At 42.7% G+C, this 21,222-nt stretch overlaps 1 protein-coding gene across 4 annotated transcripts in view; it reads left to right on the top strand.

Moving 5' to 3' along the window:
* LOC132891521 (protein mono-ADP-ribosyltransferase PARP9-like) overlaps positions 1–19,822 on the top strand; it is a 97,198-nt gene extending 77,376 nt beyond the window's left edge. For 3 of the 4 annotated variants that reach the window (XM_060929183.1, XM_060929182.1, XM_060929186.1), the window contains exons 2-9: positions 1,427–2,304; positions 9,333–9,569; positions 9,820–10,038; positions 10,166–10,241; positions 10,817–11,236; positions 11,333–11,436; positions 11,709–11,865; positions 12,425–13,554. In XM_060929183.1, coding sequence (XP_060785166.1) covers positions 1,429–2,304; positions 9,333–9,569; positions 9,820–10,038; positions 10,166–10,241; positions 10,817–11,236; positions 11,333–11,436; positions 11,709–11,865; positions 12,425–12,705 — 2,370 coding nt within the window. In that variant the 5' untranslated portion in view covers positions 1,427–1,428 and the 3' untranslated portion in view covers positions 12,706–13,554. Of the gene's footprint in view, positions 1–1,426; positions 2,305–9,332; positions 9,570–9,819; positions 10,039–10,165; positions 10,242–10,816; positions 11,237–11,332; positions 11,437–11,708; positions 11,866–12,424; positions 13,555–18,253 lie in introns of those variants that run through there. The other variant, XR_009655333.1, reaches the window with a different exon arrangement.
* The last annotated feature ends 1,400 nt before the right edge of the window (positions 19,823–21,222 follow it).

The following is a 21,222-nucleotide window of genomic DNA, read 5'->3' as shown; positions in this document are numbered from 1 at the left end:
TATCTTGACTAAGTATTCCTGTAACAAAATACACATAAAAAGTTAGTTCAAATCATGTGCACGTTTATTATTTTATCATTTTCAAGATGTCCCAAGCATAAAAAGATATTTTGCAGAGATTTTTACTGTGTTCATATAATTTTAGAAATTGTTGTTTATTTGTTTAAATCCCATATTCTGCTGCTAGTTCAATCAATAGTCTAAATTATAAAATATTACTTTACATTTAGATTGGAATTTGCAAAATCCTGAAAATTTCCAAAACCTCGTTATTACCTCCACCAACTTTGTTGGAGGTTATGTGTTTGCCTCTGTTTATTTGTTTGTCCACAATGCAACTCAAAAAGTAGTGAACAGATTTTGATGGAATTTGGTGCCCAGCTTTCGTATTATCCTAGATTCTAGTGATCTGATTTTGATGTTGATAATACAGTAAGTTGTTGTTCGAATGAATCAAAGAATGTTAATCAAGCCTTGTGTCCCAAATGACCAAACATGTCATTAAATGGTTTCAGTCATTCTTAACTCATGCTACTTTCAAACACGGTTATATAATTAAATATTTTCCCTTTGCATTAAGATAATCATCACCTTTAGAAATGTATCATGCTTAGACAAAACTGAAATTCAAAAACTATCTCAATATATTTGAATTCATTCTATTTTTTCTTCCACCTTTAATAAAATTAAAGCAGGTAAAAAATTGCCACATAATAGTCAAGTCAAGTCAAGTCAAGTCAAGTTTATTTCTATAGCGCTTTTAATAATAGACATTGTTGCAAAGCAGCTTTACAGAATTTGAGACTTTAAACATGAGCTAATATTATTCCTAATCGATCCCCAATGAGCAAGCCTGTGGTGACTGTAGCAAGGAAAATCTCCTTCAGACGACATGAGGAAGAAACCTCGAGAGGAACCAGACTCAAAAGGGAACCCATCCTCATTTGGGCGACAACAGACAACATGACTATAACATTAACAGTTTTAACATGAAGTCAGACAACACAATACATACCATTTATTATTCAGCCATTTCTCCTGCTGCTCAGTGATTAATACTACTGCTACTACTACTACTACTACGACTGCTGCTGCTGTTAATACTGCTTTCCCTGAAATCTCTACATGGTTAAATCGTTTAACATTTTTAAATGCAGGGAATACACAGTCTTAGTCAGCACTTTATATGTTTTGTAAAACGTACTTTTCTGTTTTTACAATTTATCTCACTGAGATTGATCTACTGTACAAAAGTGCGGATACAAATATGCAATAAATAATGGCATGATTCAGAATCAATTAATCATTATCACTGGTGCAAATCTCCACCCACAATCTCCTGTCAATTAATGCTTCAAATTAAAATCCTAATGAACTATACTCATGCCTTCTTCTCTTTTTTATTTATTCTCTCCTCCCCTTTTAGTCATGGAAGATGGCAGAGAGCTTATTCTGTTGCAGCCAGGAGAGACTGAAATTATGAAAATAAGTTCCTCTGCATTTTGCAGTGGGCTTGAAAAAAAATTTGGTTGTACAGCTCAGATCCAGAATGTGGAGGATCATGGAGCTTCATCCTTTTCCCAACACAAACCAACAATCGTGCCTGAGATTAAGTACAGCAAACAGCTGTATAAGGGCCTGAAGGTATCGGTGTGGAAAGACGATCTTACTACACATAAGGCAGATGCTGTGGTAAATGCAGCAAATGAGCATTTAAGTCATGGAGCAGGACTTGCTCAAGCACTGAGTCAAGCTGGAGGTCCTATGATCAAGAAATGGAGTCAAGATATCATAACTCAAATGGGGAAAGTTCCCACAGGTAAAGCTGTTGCAACACCAGCTGGAAATCTCCCTTGTAAAATGATCATACATGCTGTTGGGCCCTGTGTCTCATTAAATCCAACAAAACCAGAACTTATTCAAGCATCAGACCTTTTACATGGAACAATTTGGAGCATCTTGCAGAAAGCTGTATTGGAAAACGTGCAGTCTGTTGCAATCCCTGCAATAAGCTCAGGCATTTGCAATTTTCCACTGCAAAAATGTGCTGAAATCATTGTACGTACCATGGAGGAATTCAGTTATAAACGCAATCCAGGAGCCAGGAGCCTTGAGGTCCGTCTAGTGAATCATGATAATGCCTCAGTTCAACAGATGCACAAAGCTTGCTGTGAAATTTTGGGGCAATCTGAGCCCATTCCAATTCAAAACCAGGGCAATGCACAAACCCAGTCTGTAGTCTCTCGTCTGGATCTGGGGAACATAACTCTGTACCTCAAAAATGGTGCCATTGAGAATGAGACAGTAAGTTTGAAAAATTGTTACATTTTATAAACTAAATTACACCGATCAGCCACAACATTAAAACCACTGACAGGTGAAGTGAATAACAGATTATCTCATTACAGTGGCACCTATCAAGGTGTGTGATATTTTAAGCAGCAAGAGAACAGGCAGTTCTTGAAGTTGATGTGTTGGAAGCAAGAAACATGGGCAAGCGTAAGGATCTGAGCGACCTTGCAAGGGCCAAATTGTAATGGCTAGATGACTAGGTTAGAGCATCTCCAAAACAGCAGGTCTTATGGGGTGTTCCCAGGATGTAGTGGTAAGTACCTACCAAAAGTGGTCCAATGAAGAACAACTGGTGAACCAGTGACAGGGTCATGGGTGCCCAAGGCTCAATGATGCACATGTTGATGGAAGGCTAGCCCATGTGATCTGATTCCACAGAAGCGCTAATGTAGCATAAATTGCTGAAAAAGTTAATGCTGCCTATGGTAGAAAGGTGTCAGAATATACAGTGCATCACAGTTTGCTGTGTATGGGGCTGTGTAGCTGCAGACCAGTCAGAGTGCCCATACTGACTCCTGTCCACCACCAAAAGCACCTACAGTGGGCACATGAGCATCAGAACTGGACCATTGAGCAATGGAAGAAGGTGTCCTGGTCTCATGAATCACATTTTCTTTTACATTATGTGGATAGCCAGGTGTTGTGCATTGCTTATCAGGGGAAGAGATTGCATCAGGATGCACTAGGGGAAGACGCTAAGCTGGAGGAGGCAGTGTGACGCTCTGGGCAATGTTCTGCTGGGAAACGTTGGGTCCTGGCATTCATGTGGATGTTACTTTGACATGTACCACCAACCTAAATATTGCTGGAGATCAAGTACACCCCTTCATGACAATGGTATTCACTCATGGCAGTGGCCTCTTTCAGCAGGATAATGTGCCCTGCCACACTGGCAAAATTGTGTTAGGACTAGGACTGTTTTGGCCTCTAGAGGCCGCTGTTATTTCCTTTTCATGTCGTGTTCATTTTGGCCTCTAGAGGCCGCCACTGTTCCTGTGTTTTGAGTTTGTGTTAATTGCCTAATTATCTTCACCTGTGTCCTTAATTAGTTTGTCTATTTATACCCCTGAGTTCAGTCCTCTTGTCACGGAGTCTTTGTGCTGTTATGTTTATCTCCAGTTTCCTTTGTACTGTGTTTTTTGATCTTCTTAGCTTTTGTATTTTTGCACTTTGCTTTTCTTTTGGATTATACTCTTTGGTTTTTTTTTGTCTTTTGTTTTGCCCTGTATATAGTGTATATAGTTTAAATAAACCTTTTGATTCTTTTTCTACTTCCGCCTCACGCCTCTGCATTTGAGTCATCCCCCTGGTGGCCTAGTGGGGGTTTGCTGGATTATCACACCAACGAACCAGGTTCGAATCCCAGCAAAACCCTAACAGAAAGACTCCGTCATGACCGACTCAGCAGAGGCTGCTTCAACTGTCTACCCGGCCAACCTTCAGGGAATTATGGCAGCTTTGACACGCTTCGGAGCGACCATGGACGCTCATGGACGTACGCTCACCAGCCAACGTGAGGCCCTCGCTCGCCACGAGGAACTGCTTCAGCAAATTGGGAAAACCCTGGCACAGCTGACATCTCTGCCTGCATCTCCTGCTCCTGATCCAGTTCCTGCTCCTGATCCAGCTCCCACTCCTGCTCCAGTGCCTCCTGCAATGCTGCCTTCTTCACCTCGCGAACCCAGCCTTCCTGCACCACAGAGGTATGACGGCAAGCACAGTGAGTGCCGAGAGTTCCTTACCCAGTGTCAACTCACCTTTGAGCTTCAGCCTACCACCTACACTACGGATCGCCGCAAGATTGCCTTTGTGATCACCTTATTAGCTGGTAAGGCGCGAGCCTGGGCTACTGCTATCTGGCAAAGACAGGGATCTGAGTGCTTTGATTTCCAGCTGTTTTCTGAAGAGATGCTTCGGGTCTTCGATCAGGCAGACATCAGTACCGACGCAGCCCGAAAGCTCATGTCCATCCGGCAAGGAGGAAGCGTCGCAGATTACGCCATCTCGTTCCGAACACTCGCAGCAGTAAGTGGATGGAACGAGACTGCCCTGGTGTCAGCCTTCCACCATGGTCTGTCTGACCCCATCAAGGACGGTCTGGCCTCTATTGGATGCCCAAGTGACCTCGAAACCCTCATCTCACATGCTATTCGTCTGGACAACAGGATGAGAGAACGCCACCAAGCCTTGAGCCCCCCCAGCCTCCCTACCTCTACCTGGAGACCGTCTACCTCCTTCAGTGACTGTCCAGAACCCATGCAAGTGGGTCGTACTCGCCTCTCCGCATCTGAGAGGGAGCGCAGAAGGAGGGACAAGTGCTGCATCTACTGTGGCAAGCCTGGTCACTTCCGAGCATCATGTCCCGAACTCTTGGGAAAAGGACCGCCCCGTCCAGCCGAGGGAGGGTTGTGACGGGGCCTACCCTCTCTCCCGGACTCCCTGGCCAAGGAATCTTCATCCCGGTCTCCATCTCCTGGGGTGAGTCTGTCCACTCTTGTCAAGCTTTGATAGACTCAGGGGCGGCTGGGAACTTTATGGATATTCACTTCGCCCAAAGCATCAATATTCCGACTGCACCTCTTGAAGTCCCACTGTCTGTGTCTGCCCTCGATGGCCAAGCGTTAGGTGATGGAAGAGTCACCCAAGTTACTTCTCCAGTTTTCCTCCAGTCTCAAGGTCACAAGGAAGAAATATCCCTGCACCTGATTCATTCACCTGAGTTCCCAGTTATTCTAGGCCTTTCTTGGCTTACTCGCCACAACCCTCGCATAGACTGGGTAACAAGCCAGGTTGTGGAATGGGGCCCTGCATGCCATGCCTCTTGTCTGCTCTCTAGCTCTCCTGTGTCTCCTGCCGAGCCCCCTGATCTCACCGAGTTATCTCAAGTTCCCACAGAGTACTGGGATCTCAAGGAGGTATTCAGCAAGAGCAGGGCCGCCGTTCTTCCTCCGCACCGGGCCTACGACTGTGCCATCGACTTGCTCCCTGGGACTACCCCTCCTCGTGGCAGACTGTTTTCACTCTCTCAGCCAGAACGCAAGGCCATGGAGGAATACCTCAAAGATGCCCTGGTCTCTGGGTTTATTCGACCCTCCACTTCACCTGCTGGAGCCGGCTTCTTCTTTGTCGGCAAGAAGGATGGGGGGCTCCGACCATGTATTGATTACAGGGGCCTGAATAAGATCACTGTGCGCAACCGATATCCCCTTCCGCTGATGTCCACAGCTTTCGACCTGCTCCAAGGCGCCACCGTCTTCACCAAGTTGGACCTACGGAACGCATACCACCTCATCCGTATCCGACAGGGAGACGAGTGGAAGACTGCCTTTAACACCCCGTCTGGGCACTACGAATACCAGGTGATGCCCTTCGGACTCACCAACGCACCAGCTGTATTTCAGGCCCTAATCAACGACGTCTTAAGGGACATGATTAACCTATACGTTTTTGTCTACCTCGACGACATCCTTATCTTTTCCAAGACCGTGCAGGAGCACCGCCACCATGTCCGCCAGGTTCTCCAGAGGCTGCTACAGAACAATCTGTTCGCCAAGGCCCAGAAATGCGAATTTCATGTTCCCGAGGTCTCCTTTCTGGGATTTATTGTACGGACAGGCCAACTCCAAATGGACCCTGCCAAGACCCTGGCCGTCCGGGATTGGCCTACTCCCAAGTCCGTTAAGGAGGTTCAGCGGTTCTTAGGATTCGCTAACTTCTACCGCAAGTTCATCAGGAACTTCAGTTCTGTGGCAGCACCCATGTCAGACCTCACCAAAGGGACAGGTGGATCTTATGGCTGGTCTCCTCAGGCAGAAAAGGCGTTCAAAGACCTCAAGGACCGCTTCTGCACGGCACCCATTCTGGTTCTCCCGGACACCTCCCAACCATTCATCGTGGAGGTGGACGCCTCGGACAGTGGTGTCGGCGCGGTGCTCTCTCAACGTTCGGAAGGAAAGCTGCACCCCTGCGCTTACTTCTCCCACCGCCTGAGTCCTGCTGAGTCCCGGTACGATGTGGGGGATCGAGAACTGCTAGCGGTCAAACTGGCCCTTGAGGAGTGGAGGCACTGGCTGGAGGGAGCACAACATCCATTCCTGGTTTGGACTGACCACAAGAACCTGGAGTACCTCCAGCAAGCCAAGAGACTGAACCCTCGACAGGCTAGGTGGGCCCTGTTTTTCAGTCGGTTTGACTTCACCCTCTCATACCGCCCCGGCTCCAAGAACACCAAACCTGACGCACTGTCCAGACTGTTCTCTGCCACTAACAGGGAGAATGAAGTCGGGCCTATTATCCCTGTGTCCCGGATTGTGGCCCCTGTCCGCTGGGGTATTGAGGAGGCTGTCCGACGAGCCCAACGCCAGGACCCCGGTCCTGGGACGGGGCCACCAGGCCTCTTGTACGTCCCACATCAAGCCCGGGCCAAGGTTCTCCAGTGGGGTCACTCTTCCCCTCTCACCGCCCACCCGGGAGCTCGGAGGACCCTGGACTTCCTGAAAAGACGCTTCTGGTGGCCTAACATGGAGAAGGAAGTAAGGTCATTTGTCCTGTCCTGTGAGGTTTGCACCAGAACCAAGAACCCACGACAGCGTCCCCAGGGTCTCCTGCATCCTCTGACCATTCCCCGGCGTCCCTGGTCCCACGTGGCAGTCGACTTTATCACGGGTCTCCCTGAGTCACAAGGTAACACGGTCATTTTGGTCTTAGTTGACAGATTCTCCAAGGCCTGCCGCTTCATACCACTGTGCAAACTCCCCTCTGCTCTTGAAACTGTGAAACTTTTGTTTAATCATGTCTTCCGAGTCTTTGGTCTTCCACAGGACATCGTCTCAGACCGAGGGCCCCAGTTCTCCTCCCGAGTGTGGCACGGGTTCTGCAAGGTCATCGGAGCCACTGCCAGCCTCTCCTCTGGGTTTCACCCACAGTCCAATGGTCAGACGGAGAGGCTCAACCAGGACCTGGAAACCACCCTGCGAGGCCTGGCTATGGATAACCCGACATCGTGGAGCACCTGGCTGCCATGGGCGGAGTACGCCCACAACACCCTGCAGTCATCGGCCACCAAGCTGTCGCCATTCCAGTGCCAATTCGGGTTCCAGCCACCTCTGTTCCCGGACCAGGAGGAGGACGCGGGGGTGCCCTCGGTCAACCAATATGTGAGACGGTGTCGCAAGACCTGGAGCAAGGTCAGGAAGACCCTCATACAGACCTCCAGAACCAACCAGACTCAGGCCAACCGCCATAGAAGATCTGCACACGCTTTCCGCCCTGGGCAGCGTGTTTGGCTGTCCACTAAGGACCTTCCACTGCGGGTGGAGAACCGCAAGCTTGCTCCTCGCTACATTGGCCCCTTCAAGATGGTGCGCAGGGTGAACCCTGTCTCCTACCGGCTCCAGTTGCCCCGGACTCTGAGGATCAACCCCACTTTCCATGTTTCCCTGTTACGGCCCGTACTGACGTCTACGTATGCCCCTGCCCCTAGGAACCCCCCACCCCCCCGCATCTTCCAGGGGCAGACTGTGTTCACTGTGAATCGCCTGCTTGACTCCCGCCGGGTCCGCGGCGGGTTGCAATATCTGGTGGACTGGGAGGGCTATGGTCCTGAGGAGCGCTGCTGGGTTCCTGCTCGGGATGTCCTTGATAAAGAACTATGTCGGGACTTCCATTCGGCCCATCCGGATCGCCCTGGGAACGTCAGGAGACGCTCCTAGAGGGGGGGGGGTCCTGTTAGGACTAGGACTGTTTTGGCCTCTAGAGGCCGCTGTTATTTCCTTTTCATGTCGTGTTCATTTTGGCCTCTAGAGGCCGCCACTGTTCCTGTGTTTTGAGTTTGTGTTAATTGCCTAATTATCTTCACCTGTGTCCTTAATTAGTTTGTCTATTTATACCCCTGAGTTCAGTTCTCTTGTCACGGAGTCTTTGTGCTGTTATGTTTATCTCCAGTTTCCTTTGTACTGTGTTTTTTGATCTTCTTAGCTTTTGTATTTTTGCACTTTGCTTTTCTTTTGGATTATACTCTTTGGTTTTTTTTTGTCTTTTGTTTTGCCCTGTATATAGTGTATATAGTTTAAATAAACCTTTTGATTCTTTTTCTACTTCCGCCTCACGCCTCTGCATTTGAGTCATCCCCCTGGTGGCCTAGTGGGGGTTTGCTGGATTATCACACCAACGAACCAGGTTCGAATCCCAGCAAAACCCTAACAAATTGTTCAGGAATGGTTTGAGGAACATGACAAAGAGTTCAAGGTGTTGACTTGGCCTCCAAATTCCCCAGATCTCAGTACAATTGAGCATCTGTGGGATGTGCTGGACAAATAAGTCTGATCCATTGAGACCCCATCTCAAAACTTACAGGACTTAAAGGATCTCCTACTAATATCTTGGTGCCAGATACCATAGCACACCTTCAGAGGTCTTGTGGAGACTATGCCTCAACAGGTCAGAACTGTTTTGGTGGCATGGGGGGGGCTACTCAATATTAGGCAGGTGGTTTTAATGTTATGTGCTGATCAGTGTATAATGAAGCACTTGGACTATTTGGCCAAAAGTCTGTGGACACCTGACCAACCACACCCATATGTGTTTGTTGAACATCCCAAGGTCTGGGGTGCAGTCGATGTTTTAGTTAATCCCAAAGGTGTTCAGTGGGGTTGAGGCTCTGAGCGGGTCAGTACACTCAAGTTTTTTCAGTCCAACCCTGGCAAATCATGTCTTCATGGAGCTCTCATAGTGCACAGGGGTATTGTCATTCTAGAACAGGTTTGGGCTTCTTAGCTCCAGTAAACTTATAGTACTACAGCATGCAAAGACATTCTATACAATTGTGTGCTTCCAACGTTGTGGCAATGAAGGTCAGGTGTCCACATACTTTTGTCCATTGAGCCTGATGAAGCATAATCTGTAGGTGAAAAAAAAAACCCATGGGGTTTATAGCAATGTAAAGAAATTGTTTGACCATTTCATTATGTTTGTGTTTGTAGACAGATGTGATTGTGAACACCATAGGTGCAGACTTAGATTTAAAAAGAGGAAATGTTTCAGCTGCTCTCCTGGGAAAAGCTGGCCAGATGATTCAAAAGGAAATAAAAAGTCATGGATATGGTTCAGAGGGTGAAGTTATTGAAACTGCTGGCTATAACCTGCACTGCAAGGCAGTGTACCACACTGTCTGTATGCCAAAATCAGACTCACAAAAAGGCCAAACAAAGGCCCATAAGGTTGGATTTGTAATATATAACTAGTTAAGCATGCCAGAATGTTATAGCAAATAATTCATTAACACTCAGATTTAGCACCTAAAGTTTATTCATCCCTTCATCATGGGTGATTTTTAAGTAGAGCTGTAGCACCAATGTATTTTTCTTGGATACCAAATTCAGCATGTCCTTCTTTTCTAGTGTTTTAGTTTTCTGTCTTGAACGTTGACCTCTCATAAAAAAATAATAATAATAACATTGTCTTTTCTAGATTCTTTCCTCTGTGGTCAAAAAATGCCTTATGAAGGCAACCACAACAGGTTTTTCATCCATATCTTTTCCTGCTCTTGGGACGGGTAAACTTGGCCATCAAAATGATGAAGTTTCTGAAATTATGACCAAGGCAGTTGTGGATTTTTCTGAAACCTATAATGGCTCAAAAACAAAAATATTTTTCATCATTTTTCCAAAGGATACTTTGACACTGAAGGTATACTTAAGCTTCTATTTCTTCTAACCTCTTATTAGCTGTGGCATTAGTCACAGTATTGTATATCAGAAAATGTCAGAATGTCAATTAATTGGTGTATACTGTTGATGTATTTGATGTATTTTAGGCTTTTGAAAAGGAAATGGCTTCAACTACAAAAAGACAGCAGACCTTTCAAAACTCCAGCAGCCCGAAAGGAAAAAGTGAGAACATTTTTTTAAAATAAAAAGTATATTTTTAGCTCTGTGATTATGTTTCAAACCTCACTGGTTTCCTGATATCACAGTTGCTTTAAGATTGGTCAGCAATTTTATGCCTCTGCCACTGAGGGTTGCCTGCCTGTCCAAGATTCTCGTAAGCGCAACATCTCAAAACCAAGTGGTGGAATGTTTGTAGGATTTATATGGAATAATCAGTGTAGCCAAGAGATGAACTGATTTGATTTAGAAATTGATCCAAACAGGGTCAAAGTCACAGCAAAGTCAAATGCCTGAAATAGTTTCTCTTCAGCAGATTCTTTCTGTTTTAAATATATTTTATTCCCAGGGTATTTCTGGCATAGAAATTAGTAACAAGAATCTCCCCATTGACAACGTTGGCATGAAGTTCAAACATAAATAAATAAATAGTCATGTCTGATATGATGCAAATGGTCATTACTTGCACAAAGCACAGCCTGAAGCACAATACAGTACATAACTGTATGTGAACAAAAAGAGTAAATGTATTTCATAATTACAAGTAATGGTTCCCACCCCACCTTTCATTTTTCTGACAGGTTCAGGTATTCCTGACACTCGGGGATTTGGAACAGCACCTTACATTGAGCTCTTTGGCCCCTCTCCAGAAGCACTAAGAGAGGCCAAACGGTGGACATATGGCATGCTGCATTTGCACTCTGGCACTCTGAAAATATATAACAATCACATTGTGCACCTGAGCCAGGAGGATCATAGAAAGTTGATGTCCCTTCAGGTTTCATTTAATGTCATCATCACAGAATTCTTTAAGGAAGGCAAAGGAGGAATTATCATCAATGGTGAGCCTGTAGGAATCAGTTGTGCAGCATTGGAGGTGGAAGCCATGTTATGCCAGGCCCAAGAGGAGTTTGCTCGGACTGAAGAGAAAGACATGCAGACCTACGTTGGGCATATGTTTGGAGCAGATGATTCTGGGCAACAACAGATTGAGAGGATGTGTATGTTCTCTGTACTACATTGTTTTTTCCTGACAATACACTAAAAATATGTTTTTTATATATGTATGTATAATTTATATCCATTGCCTCTATTAGCAAACAGTTCATATCAGAAGACACGCATAGACCTCAGTACATCTGACAGGGCAATAAAAGAAAAGCTGAAAGATTTTGCAAGATGTGGCCTGACAGTTGTGAAGGTAAGCTGTGAGATTTGTCACTCGTGTCTTTGTACTTAAGTTAAAATGATAATTGATCATAATAAAATTTAAAGTGGTCATAATACCATTTAAAAATTGCTCAGAGTTAAGGATGGTTGAATAACAAGTTCAATATCTGCATTTAAGGGCACATTAAAAATCCAAGAAATCCTTACATGGTAGTGTTTACGGCAGTGTTTCATTTACAAACTCCTATTAAAGTGATTGGATTTGACATTTGATGTGGTTTGTTTCGGTTTTGGTTGCTGTAGATGGAAAAAATTGAGAACGATGCACTGAAGCAGCTCTTCAAATTGAACAGCCAACGCATACAGGATAAACCTCAGAGTCTGTACCAGTGTGTGAAAGCACAGTTCTGTGATCTGATCTGCAGAGTGGGCTTCCAGAGGGAATATGCACCACCTAAAGGTACAAAACCACCTCTGCTCTGAAAATGTTATGCGATTTCATGGCTCTAAGATTTAGAGTCAATATCTTGGCTGTAAGTAACTGTAAAATTAGCGAGCTGTAAAATAATAATAATAGGAATAATAATAAGAAGAGGAAGACGAAAAAGAAGAAGAAGAAGAAGAAGAAGAAGAGGCGAAGTCGCAAAACCCCTGCTCTAAAAAAATCTAGATCTATCTGGAAAAGGCTGATCTGGATGACTCTAGTTAGGCACATGTACTGTAGCACACACCATGTAACAATATCAAGCCTTACAGAAACTGCTTAATCAAACAACTGCACTTTATATAGACATAATCAGACATCCAGTGCAAATCTAAGATTGAACATCAGTAAATGATGAAACATCTTTTTGTTTTACATTTAATTGCAATTAAAAAAAAAAAACTTTTGAAAAACATTTGACTAGCAGTGGACCCAATCCAAAAATTGACTTTATTGACTTGACTTGAAATGAACAGTTACTTTCTCTTGATAGTTAACAGTCACCTGTCACTAATATGTCTCTCTTTACTGCCAGAACAAAAATATGGAGCCGGAATATACTTCACCAGTGATGTGAACAAAGCAAGATCACTGTGGATGAACAATGAAGAAGAGTATATCTACTTCATTGACGCTCTGGTGCTCACTGGGAAAGACAAACATGGTTCACCAGAACTGATTGTGCCTCCTCCAAAAGGAAAAGACCCTCTGGTACGTTATGACAGTCTGAGCAATAAGAAGGACATCTATGTCATCTTCAGTGGCCAACAAGCCTGTCCTGAGTTCCTGATTACATGCAGCAGACATGCTGCCTAAACTCATTTTTCACTTTGTTTTCACTCAACCTTGCATTTTCCACTAAGAAAAATGAAACTTAAAGCTCGATAACTTTAATCAACAAAGCTGTTAGCATATGGGGAGTAAATAGATAAACCCAGTATTTAATTCAGTGAACTTGCATGAGTTTTATTGTTGTCGAGAAAATTATTTGGATTATACTTGTACATTATGGAAACACACATCATGAATAGTTTCAGGGGGAAAAGTAGAAGCTAAATTACACACTACGACCTAAACAAAAAGTTTAATGATTCAAAAAAAAAAAGAAAGAAAGAGGACATGATGAGCTATATTACCAAGGAGGACCTTACTGATTGCAAATCCTCTTTGCGATACTCTGAGCTGTCGGGGGTGGGGGGTGTTGTCCTTTTTTCCTGCTCATATATTCATTTTACTTTCGAAGCTTCTGGCCTTTATAATAATGCGGTTGACCTTCTTGCTGTGATTTATAAATGTAGGCACTATATTAATGAGAATATTTTAGAGAACAGCAGCCTTTCTGGATGTACCGTATAATCATTCTGATTGCACTCTTTTGTGAAGCTACAGCAATATGCAGGACTGTACAAAAGTCTTGGGCACATGTAAAGGAATGCTGTAGACCAAAAATGGCTAAAAAAATGTTTCAACATTAAAAAATACTATAAACAGCCATAAGCCATAATAAATGAAACAAGTGTTGCCAGGAAAACAAACCTCGCCCGGCAGCACTTATTTTATATCTATATGTTGATAATGGTAATATTTTTTATTTTTATTTAACCTTTATTTAACCAGGTAAAGCTTCTCATCTCATTATCTCTAGCCACTTTATCCTGTTCTACAGGGTCGCAGGCAAGCTGGAGCCTATCCCAGCTGACTATGGGCGAAAGGCGGGGTACACCCTGGACAAGTCGCCAGGTCATCACAGGGCTGGCACACAGACACAGACAACCATTCACACTCACATTCACATCTACGGTCAATTTAGAGTCACCAGTTAACCTAACCTGCATGTCTTTGGACTGTGGGGGAAACCGGAGCACCTGGAGGAAACCCACGCAGACACAGGGAGAACATGCAAACTCCGCATAGAAAGGCCCTCGCCGGCCACGGGGCTCGAACCCAGACCTTCTTGCTATGAGGTGACAGTGCTAACCACTACACCACTGTGCCGCCCCCAGGTAAAGCTTATTGAGATATAAAATCTCTTTTTCAAAAGCGACCTGGCCAAAAGGCAGCAGATTTTATAGTACAAACAATAATACAAATAACAATCATACAGTAAATAAAAATCTCAGAGATAGATTAACATCTGTAACACATTTTAACATCTGAATTAAAAACAGTGACAAAGCCCAATGCTTTCGAGTTCCTTAGTTTTAAGAATTCTAACAAAGCTATCAAGAGGAATCAAATCCGACAATTTTAATTCATCTTGCAGAAAGTTCCATGCAGAGGGATCAGCAAAGCGAAATGCCTTTTTCCCCAGTTCTGTGAAGACACGAGGGACAGTCAGAATAAAAAAGCCAGTGGATTGTAGGCTACAATGTCCATGATTCCCAACAAGGTAATTTCTGAGATAAGATGGGACCGTACCAAGTAGAGCCTTATAAATAAAAGTCAACCAATGAGTGAACCTTCTAACAGACAGGGATGACCATTCAGCTTTTTTGTACAAAGTGCAATGATGGGTCAGATTCTTGCATCCAGTGACAAACCTCAGAGCACAATGATACACAGTATCCAGAGAACGTAAACATGTAACTGGTGCATGCATGTACAGTACATCATCATAATCAAGCAGTCGAAGAAAAGTTGCTGACACGAGGCGTTTCCTGGCTCCAAGAGAGAAGCAAGATCTATTCCTAAAGTAAAAGCCCAATTTTACCCTAAGTTTAGAAACTAAACTTGAAATATGGTACTTAAAAGTTAAACGTTCATCAACATGGAAACCCAGGTACTTATAGGACGAGACCAGCTCAATGGCTGTACCCTGGCAAGTTAAAACAGGGAGATTTTTGACAGCACAGTAGCCCTGGAAAACAGCATGACCTTCGTCTTATCAGTGTTCAAAACTAGCTTCAGCCTTTGCAGATGGGTCTGAACAACATCAAAGGCCTACTGTAAAAGAGTGAAAACTCGCACAACAGACGATGCAAAACAATAAATTATTGTGTCGTCTGCATAAAAATGATACAAAGCATCTGACAAATCATTGCAAAGATCATTTATATAGATTGAAAACAAAATGGGCCCTAACACTGACCCTTGTGGTACCCCCTTTGAAACCCTCAAAAATGTTGATGAGGACCCTGCCATCTGGACACACTATAATCTACCCGATAAGTAATTTCTGAACCAAGACACTGCATGCTCGGATAAGCCAATTTTGTGCAATATATCAATCAGGAAATTATGATCAGCACTGTCAAACGCCTTGAATAAGTCTATAAATAACGCTACACACACTTTCTTTAAGTCCAATGCTTCAATTATGTAATTTAAAACCTTAAGGGCCGCAGAAACAGTGCTGTGTTTTTTTTTCCTAAAGCCAGATTGGTATCTTGATAAGATGCTAGTTTCCTCAAGAAAATCCTTTCATCGACTGCTGACAAGTCTTTCGAAGACCTTTGCTAAAATGTACAGCTTCGAAATTGGCCTGTAATTATTCAGAATTGAGGGATCTCCCCCTTTTAACAGGGGAAGAATGAAGGCAGACTTCCATATGCTTGGGACTTCACTATTAAGAAGACTGAGATTATACAAATTTGATAAAGGCTGAGCAATGAAGTCCGCAGCCAACTTAAGAAAGTAAGGTTCAAGTTGATCAGGACCAGCAGATTTCTTTGGGTCCAACTGTTTCAACTTTCTAGATACATCAGCAGCAGATATAGGAAGAAACTGAAATGGGACTTCCACATTTTCTTTAAAACAGGCAAGACATTACCATTTTCAACAAGAAAATCAGGACTATTTGACTCATGACTCGATTCAAATAAAAAACCCGCAGAAATAAAATACTCATTAAAACAGTTTAATATTTCAGACTTATCAAGATATTAAACTGTAATGAGCATTTTATTTCTGCGGGGTTTTTTAATATCTCAAACTTATCAGTGAAAGGTAAGATGTATAAGAGAGTAGTGAGACCAGCTGTGATGTATGGATTGGAGACCATACCCTTAACAAAGAGACAGGAAGCAAAGTTGGAGGTGGCGGAGTTGAGGATGTTAAGGTTTGCGATGGGAGTGACAAGGTTGGACAGGATAAGGAACGAGTACATCAGAGGGACAGCACATGTCGAGAGCTTGGGAATTAAGCTAAGAGAGATGAGACTGAGATGGTATGGGCACATCCTGAGAAGAGATGCAGAGCATGTGGGAAGGAGAATGTTGAGGATGGAGCTGCCAGGCAAATGAAAACGAGGAAGGCCAAAGAGGAGATACATGGATGTGGTGAGAGAGGACATGAAAGTGGCAGGTGTGGTAGAGAAGGATGCGGAAGACAGGGAGCAATGGAGACGAAAGATCCGCTGTGGCGACCCCTAATCAGGAGCAGCCAAAAGAAGAAGAATATCTCAGACTTATCAGTTATCATACATGAGCCCTTGTTGATAAAGGATGGTGGTTCGGTGGAGGAAACCTGGCCGGAAAAAGACCTGATCACTTTCCAAAACTTTTTTGGATCATTTAAATTTTTACTGGTTTCCGAGAGGTAATACTCTGCCTTTGCTCTTTTTATAGCCTGAGTACAGCGATTTCTCAGCTGCCTAAATCTGAGCCAATCTGCATCAGTTTTACTTTGTCTTGCTCTGGCCCATGCAATGTTTCTATCTCGAAGAAGACTATTTACTGTAGCTCAGGAGAAAACCAGGGATTATTGCGACCTTTTACTCGCAATTTGTAAAAAAGAGCATGTTTATTCAAAATATTCAAGAAACCATCAGAAAAGAATTTCCAGGCCAGTTCCACTTCACCAATCAGATTAAGTCTACTCCAATCAAAATTATAAAGATCATGAAAAAAAGCTTGCTCATAAAAACGTTTAAGGTCTCTTTTGATAAGCAGTAGAAACTTGGCTTTAGGGAGCTTAGCCTGCCTGACAGTTGCAATGACACAATGGTCACTGAGATCATTTGCAAAAATGCCTATATCAGAGTATTTATGTGGCGCATTTATTAAAATCAAATCAAGCAATGATGATTTCTCAAGACATTTAACATTTGGACGTGTTGCCACCTCAACAAGTTGTGTCAAATTAAAAGAGTCACACACCGATTTGAGATTGTCTGATGCTGAAGTCCACCAGTTGCCATTCAGGTCCCCCACTAGCAATAACTCATTTGAGTCAAAATTAGACAAATGATGTGCTAATGAGGTTAGGGTTTCAGCACTAGCAGAGGGTGGCCTGTAGCATCCAATAATATTAATAAATTGACTCTGAGCAAGATCAAGTTTTAAAGCCAGCAATTCAAATTGCTTGCGGATGGATACTGAGGATAAAAGACTAATATGAAATTTATTTTTTGCGTATATAGTGATTCCGCCTCCTTTCCTGGGGCGATCGCAGCGATGTACAGTATACCCCTTTATACTGATATCTTTATCTGGAACTGACTTATCAAGCCAAGTTTCTGATACAACAATAATATCAGCATCCGTTAAGCAGGCCCAAATTCTGATCGAATCAATTTTTGGAAGCAAGCTACAGACATTAATATGAATAATACCAAGACCAGACCTGACTTTAAACTCCTCGGTGTGGAGATACAGTTAAGACCTGGCCCGGGATTTGTATGCACGTTTCCTGACATTAAAAGCAATAGGAAAATGATGTACCTTTTATTTAGAATGTTACTACGTGAGAAACCCGAATCATAATTTTTTGTCTTACTGGCATGAGCACAGAGACAATCGTCTTTCCTCAGTACAGAAAAATAAGCAAACAAAAGCAACATCTCAAGGATAAAAGAATCTGGATACCAAAAACTCAACTCTAACATAGCATTTAAGTAAGGTAATGTTTCACCCACAACACTGGGTCTCACTAATGGGGAATAAACAGCCATGCTTCTGCTCTGGTTTAAGGACCCAGAGTCACACAATAAAAGTGCAACAAACAATACCAAAAACAATATCATTGTAACAATTTAAAATCAGATGTTACCCAGTAACGGACAGAGACAGGTAGCCATAACAAGGCAGGGCTGGCTAGGTTCTGAAGGCTAGCTGTCACAGAACTGGTGGAGGCTAGCTGCTGCTGCTGCAGTTCTGCTGGAGGCTAGCTGCTGTAAGCTAGCTATAAGCTATAATATTTCTCAATCATCAGCTGTCAGGGTCCAAAGACATGCAGGTTAGGTTAACTGGTGACTCTAAATTGACCGTAGGTGTGAATGTGAGTGTGAATGGTTGTCTGTGTCTATGTGTCAGCCCTGTGATGACCTGGCGACTTGTCCAGGGTGTACCCTGCCTTTCGCCCATAGTCAGCTGGGATAGGCTCCAGCTTGCCTGTGACCCTGTAGAACAGGATAAAGCGGCTAGAGATAATGAGATGAGATGAGATGAGATCAGCTGTCAGGTTATAGTCCTGTAAAAATCCATGACCTTGAGTTTAACATTTCAAAGTTATTCAAGGTCAAAGGTCATGGTGCCAAATGAAAGCCCATGTGGCACTTCCTAAAAGTTGATGATGGTAAATATCTGTTTGCCATTAACCCTTTTCAGGTTATACAGTAGCCCTCTGAAAATTCATGACCTTGAGTTTGAACTTTCAAGGTCACTCAAGGTCAGTGATCATGGTGCCAAATGAAAGGCCATATTGGAGTTCCTATATGCTCATAATAGTAAACATTTGTCTATTGGCAACGGTTCTTGAGTTATAATGGAAAATATGTTATTTTGACTGAAAGTTTGACCTTTCCGGTGACCTTGACCTTCACCTTGACCCAATTACCCTGAAAATTTAATCAGGTAATTTATGGACCATTGCCCACCTACCCGGAAAATTTGAAGTCAATCGGTGAACCATTTAGATACTAGATTGTTAACAGACAGACAGACAGACACAAACAAACAAGGTCAAAGGTCATGGTGCCAAATGAAAGCCCATATATGACTTCCTATATGTTGATAATTATAAATATCTCTCTATCTCTAACCATTTTCGAGTTATAATGGAACATATGCCAATTTTAGCAATGACCTTGACCCCCCTGACATTTGACCCCAACTGCTAAGAAAACTATGAGAGATACCCCATAATGTAGCAGATCAATTGAAGCAGAATTGAAAGATGAACATTTTGGAATGTGTTTGAAGTAAATATAATGAATATGAAGGAAGATATCACAAAAAAATTATTTTGACCTTTTTGGTGACCTTGACCTTGACTGGATGACCCTCAAAATGTTGCAAGTTCTATTTGAGACCAATGCCCATCTATCCTGAAAGTTTCATGAAGATTGGTCCAACCATTTTCCCGTAATGTTGCTAACAAAAAACAAAGAAACAAAGAAACCCCACCGAAAACAATACCTCACCCTCTGGTGGACTCCATCCTGGGTGAGGTAACAAAGTCAATATTTGGTGTGAGACGACCCTTTGCTTTAAAAAAATAAAAAATAGTCGTAGGTACAATGAGTGCAGTTTTATAAGGAAATGAGCTGTTGGTTTTACTGAGCATCTTGCAGAACCAGCCAAGGTTCTTCTGGACACTTTGTCACACGTGTTTCTTAATTTTGCAGCAAAACCCAGTAGACTTCATAATGTTTTCTTTTTTTAATCTGAAAAGTGGTCTGTTATAGAATATGCTGCTCAGATACAAACTTTTTTTCTGTAACAGTTAGTTTTGGTCTTGGAAAAAAAAACAAAAAACTAATGTTTGGAACTCTAAAATGTTTTTGTACTGACTCGATAATGTAGAAATCATAAAATAGAAATCTATAGCAAAGTTTGTATGGAAAAAAGGTGCTTAAGACTTTTGCACAGAACTGTATGTTTTATTTCATTTTCAATAATGAGGATAATTATACTGATTAGGTGATGGTTTGAAAGTGTGTGGTGTTTTCTGGTCTGTCTTTTGATTACAACAATAAAATATAACAGATTTCATATTCCATCTTTGCTCTGTTCAATTGTTTTATGTCAGATGTGTGTACAAGGAATGAGCAGGCAGATTAAATTAAATCTGATATACAGACAGGTTTAATCTGAAACACAAACACAGTGTCATTTGTTGACCCACATGTCGAATCACAACATTACTTTACATACTGTGAAATATAAGAACACAAAGGTGAAGGGCTCAGCTGATTGTAAGGAATGAGGAAACGTGTTGAAGTCCAGCAGTCTTCCTCATAAACAGTTTAGGATATAGTTTGTATCAGTTTATTGGAGAAAAGGTAGGCACTTTACAATTTTACAGTCTCAGCATTTAGCAAGCCCTAAACTTTTCATAAAGACCCACTTTCATCAAGCAGGTTTTCTCCTGAAGAATTGCCAAACACTGACTTTGGAAAGGACAAAAACTCTGTAAATACTCTGTGGCCTTTCTGTCTACAGTGACACTGACTTCCAAGTGCACTTCCACAGGAATGTTCCTGCCATCCATGGTGATCATGGCTGGGACCTTAAAAAGCTCCTAAAGGAATGTTTTAACAACATATGTAAATACCTTTATTTCATATTAGGTCCTGAAACAAGTTTGTTTTTTAAAGATGCAAGCATTGATGCCACCATGCATGAAGGTAAATCCATCCGTCCTGAACTCTCCACTAATAAAGCAAAGTCAAACATGCCAAACTTGTTTCAACCATGCAGCTTGTCTATGTGAAGTCTTTCATTTCTACTCCTTGTGTCACTGCTGATGAACCTGAGCACACAATGCAATACAATTTTAGGAATCATGACGATGCTCATACAAATCACATGATCTATTCAATATCCTTTTGGCGTTTTTAATACAATCTGATCATTAACAGCAGATTTACTAGGTCTGATTTGCTAAATGTTGCTAAAGTTACAAGTTGGTTCCATGATTGGCAACTCAAGCCTTGGCTTTAAGTTCGTGCCATAATATGGCCAAATGTTTGTGGACACCTGACCATCACACCTATACACTCACTGGCCAGTTTAATGGGAACTTGTGCTTGATTCTAAGATTCCTGTTCTTGGCTGCAGGAGTGGAACCCAATGTGGTCTTCTGCTGTTGCATGCTGAGGTGCTTTTCTGCTCACCACGGTTGAAAAGCATGATTATATGAGTTGCTATATCCTTCTTGGCAGCTCGAACCAATCTGGCCATTTTCTTCTGACCTCTCTTACCAACAAGGCATTTGTTTCCACCCACAGAACTGTTGCTTACTCAATGTTTTTTGTTTTTCACACCATTCTGTGTAAACTCTGGAGACTGTTGTGTGTGAAAACCCCAGAAGATGAGCAGTTTCTGAAATACTCAAACCAGTCCATCTGGCAACAACACCCATGACACAGTGATAGTCACACTTTGAGATCAC

Source organism: Neoarius graeffei, chromosome 9 (assembly GCF_027579695.1).
Source record: "Neoarius graeffei isolate fNeoGra1 chromosome 9, fNeoGra1.pri, whole genome shotgun sequence".
Lineage (NCBI taxonomy): Eukaryota > Metazoa > Chordata > Actinopteri > Siluriformes > Ariidae > Neoarius > Neoarius graeffei.
The sequence above is the reverse complement of the archived record's forward strand: the minus strand, read 5'-3'. Positions and strand labels throughout refer to the sequence as shown.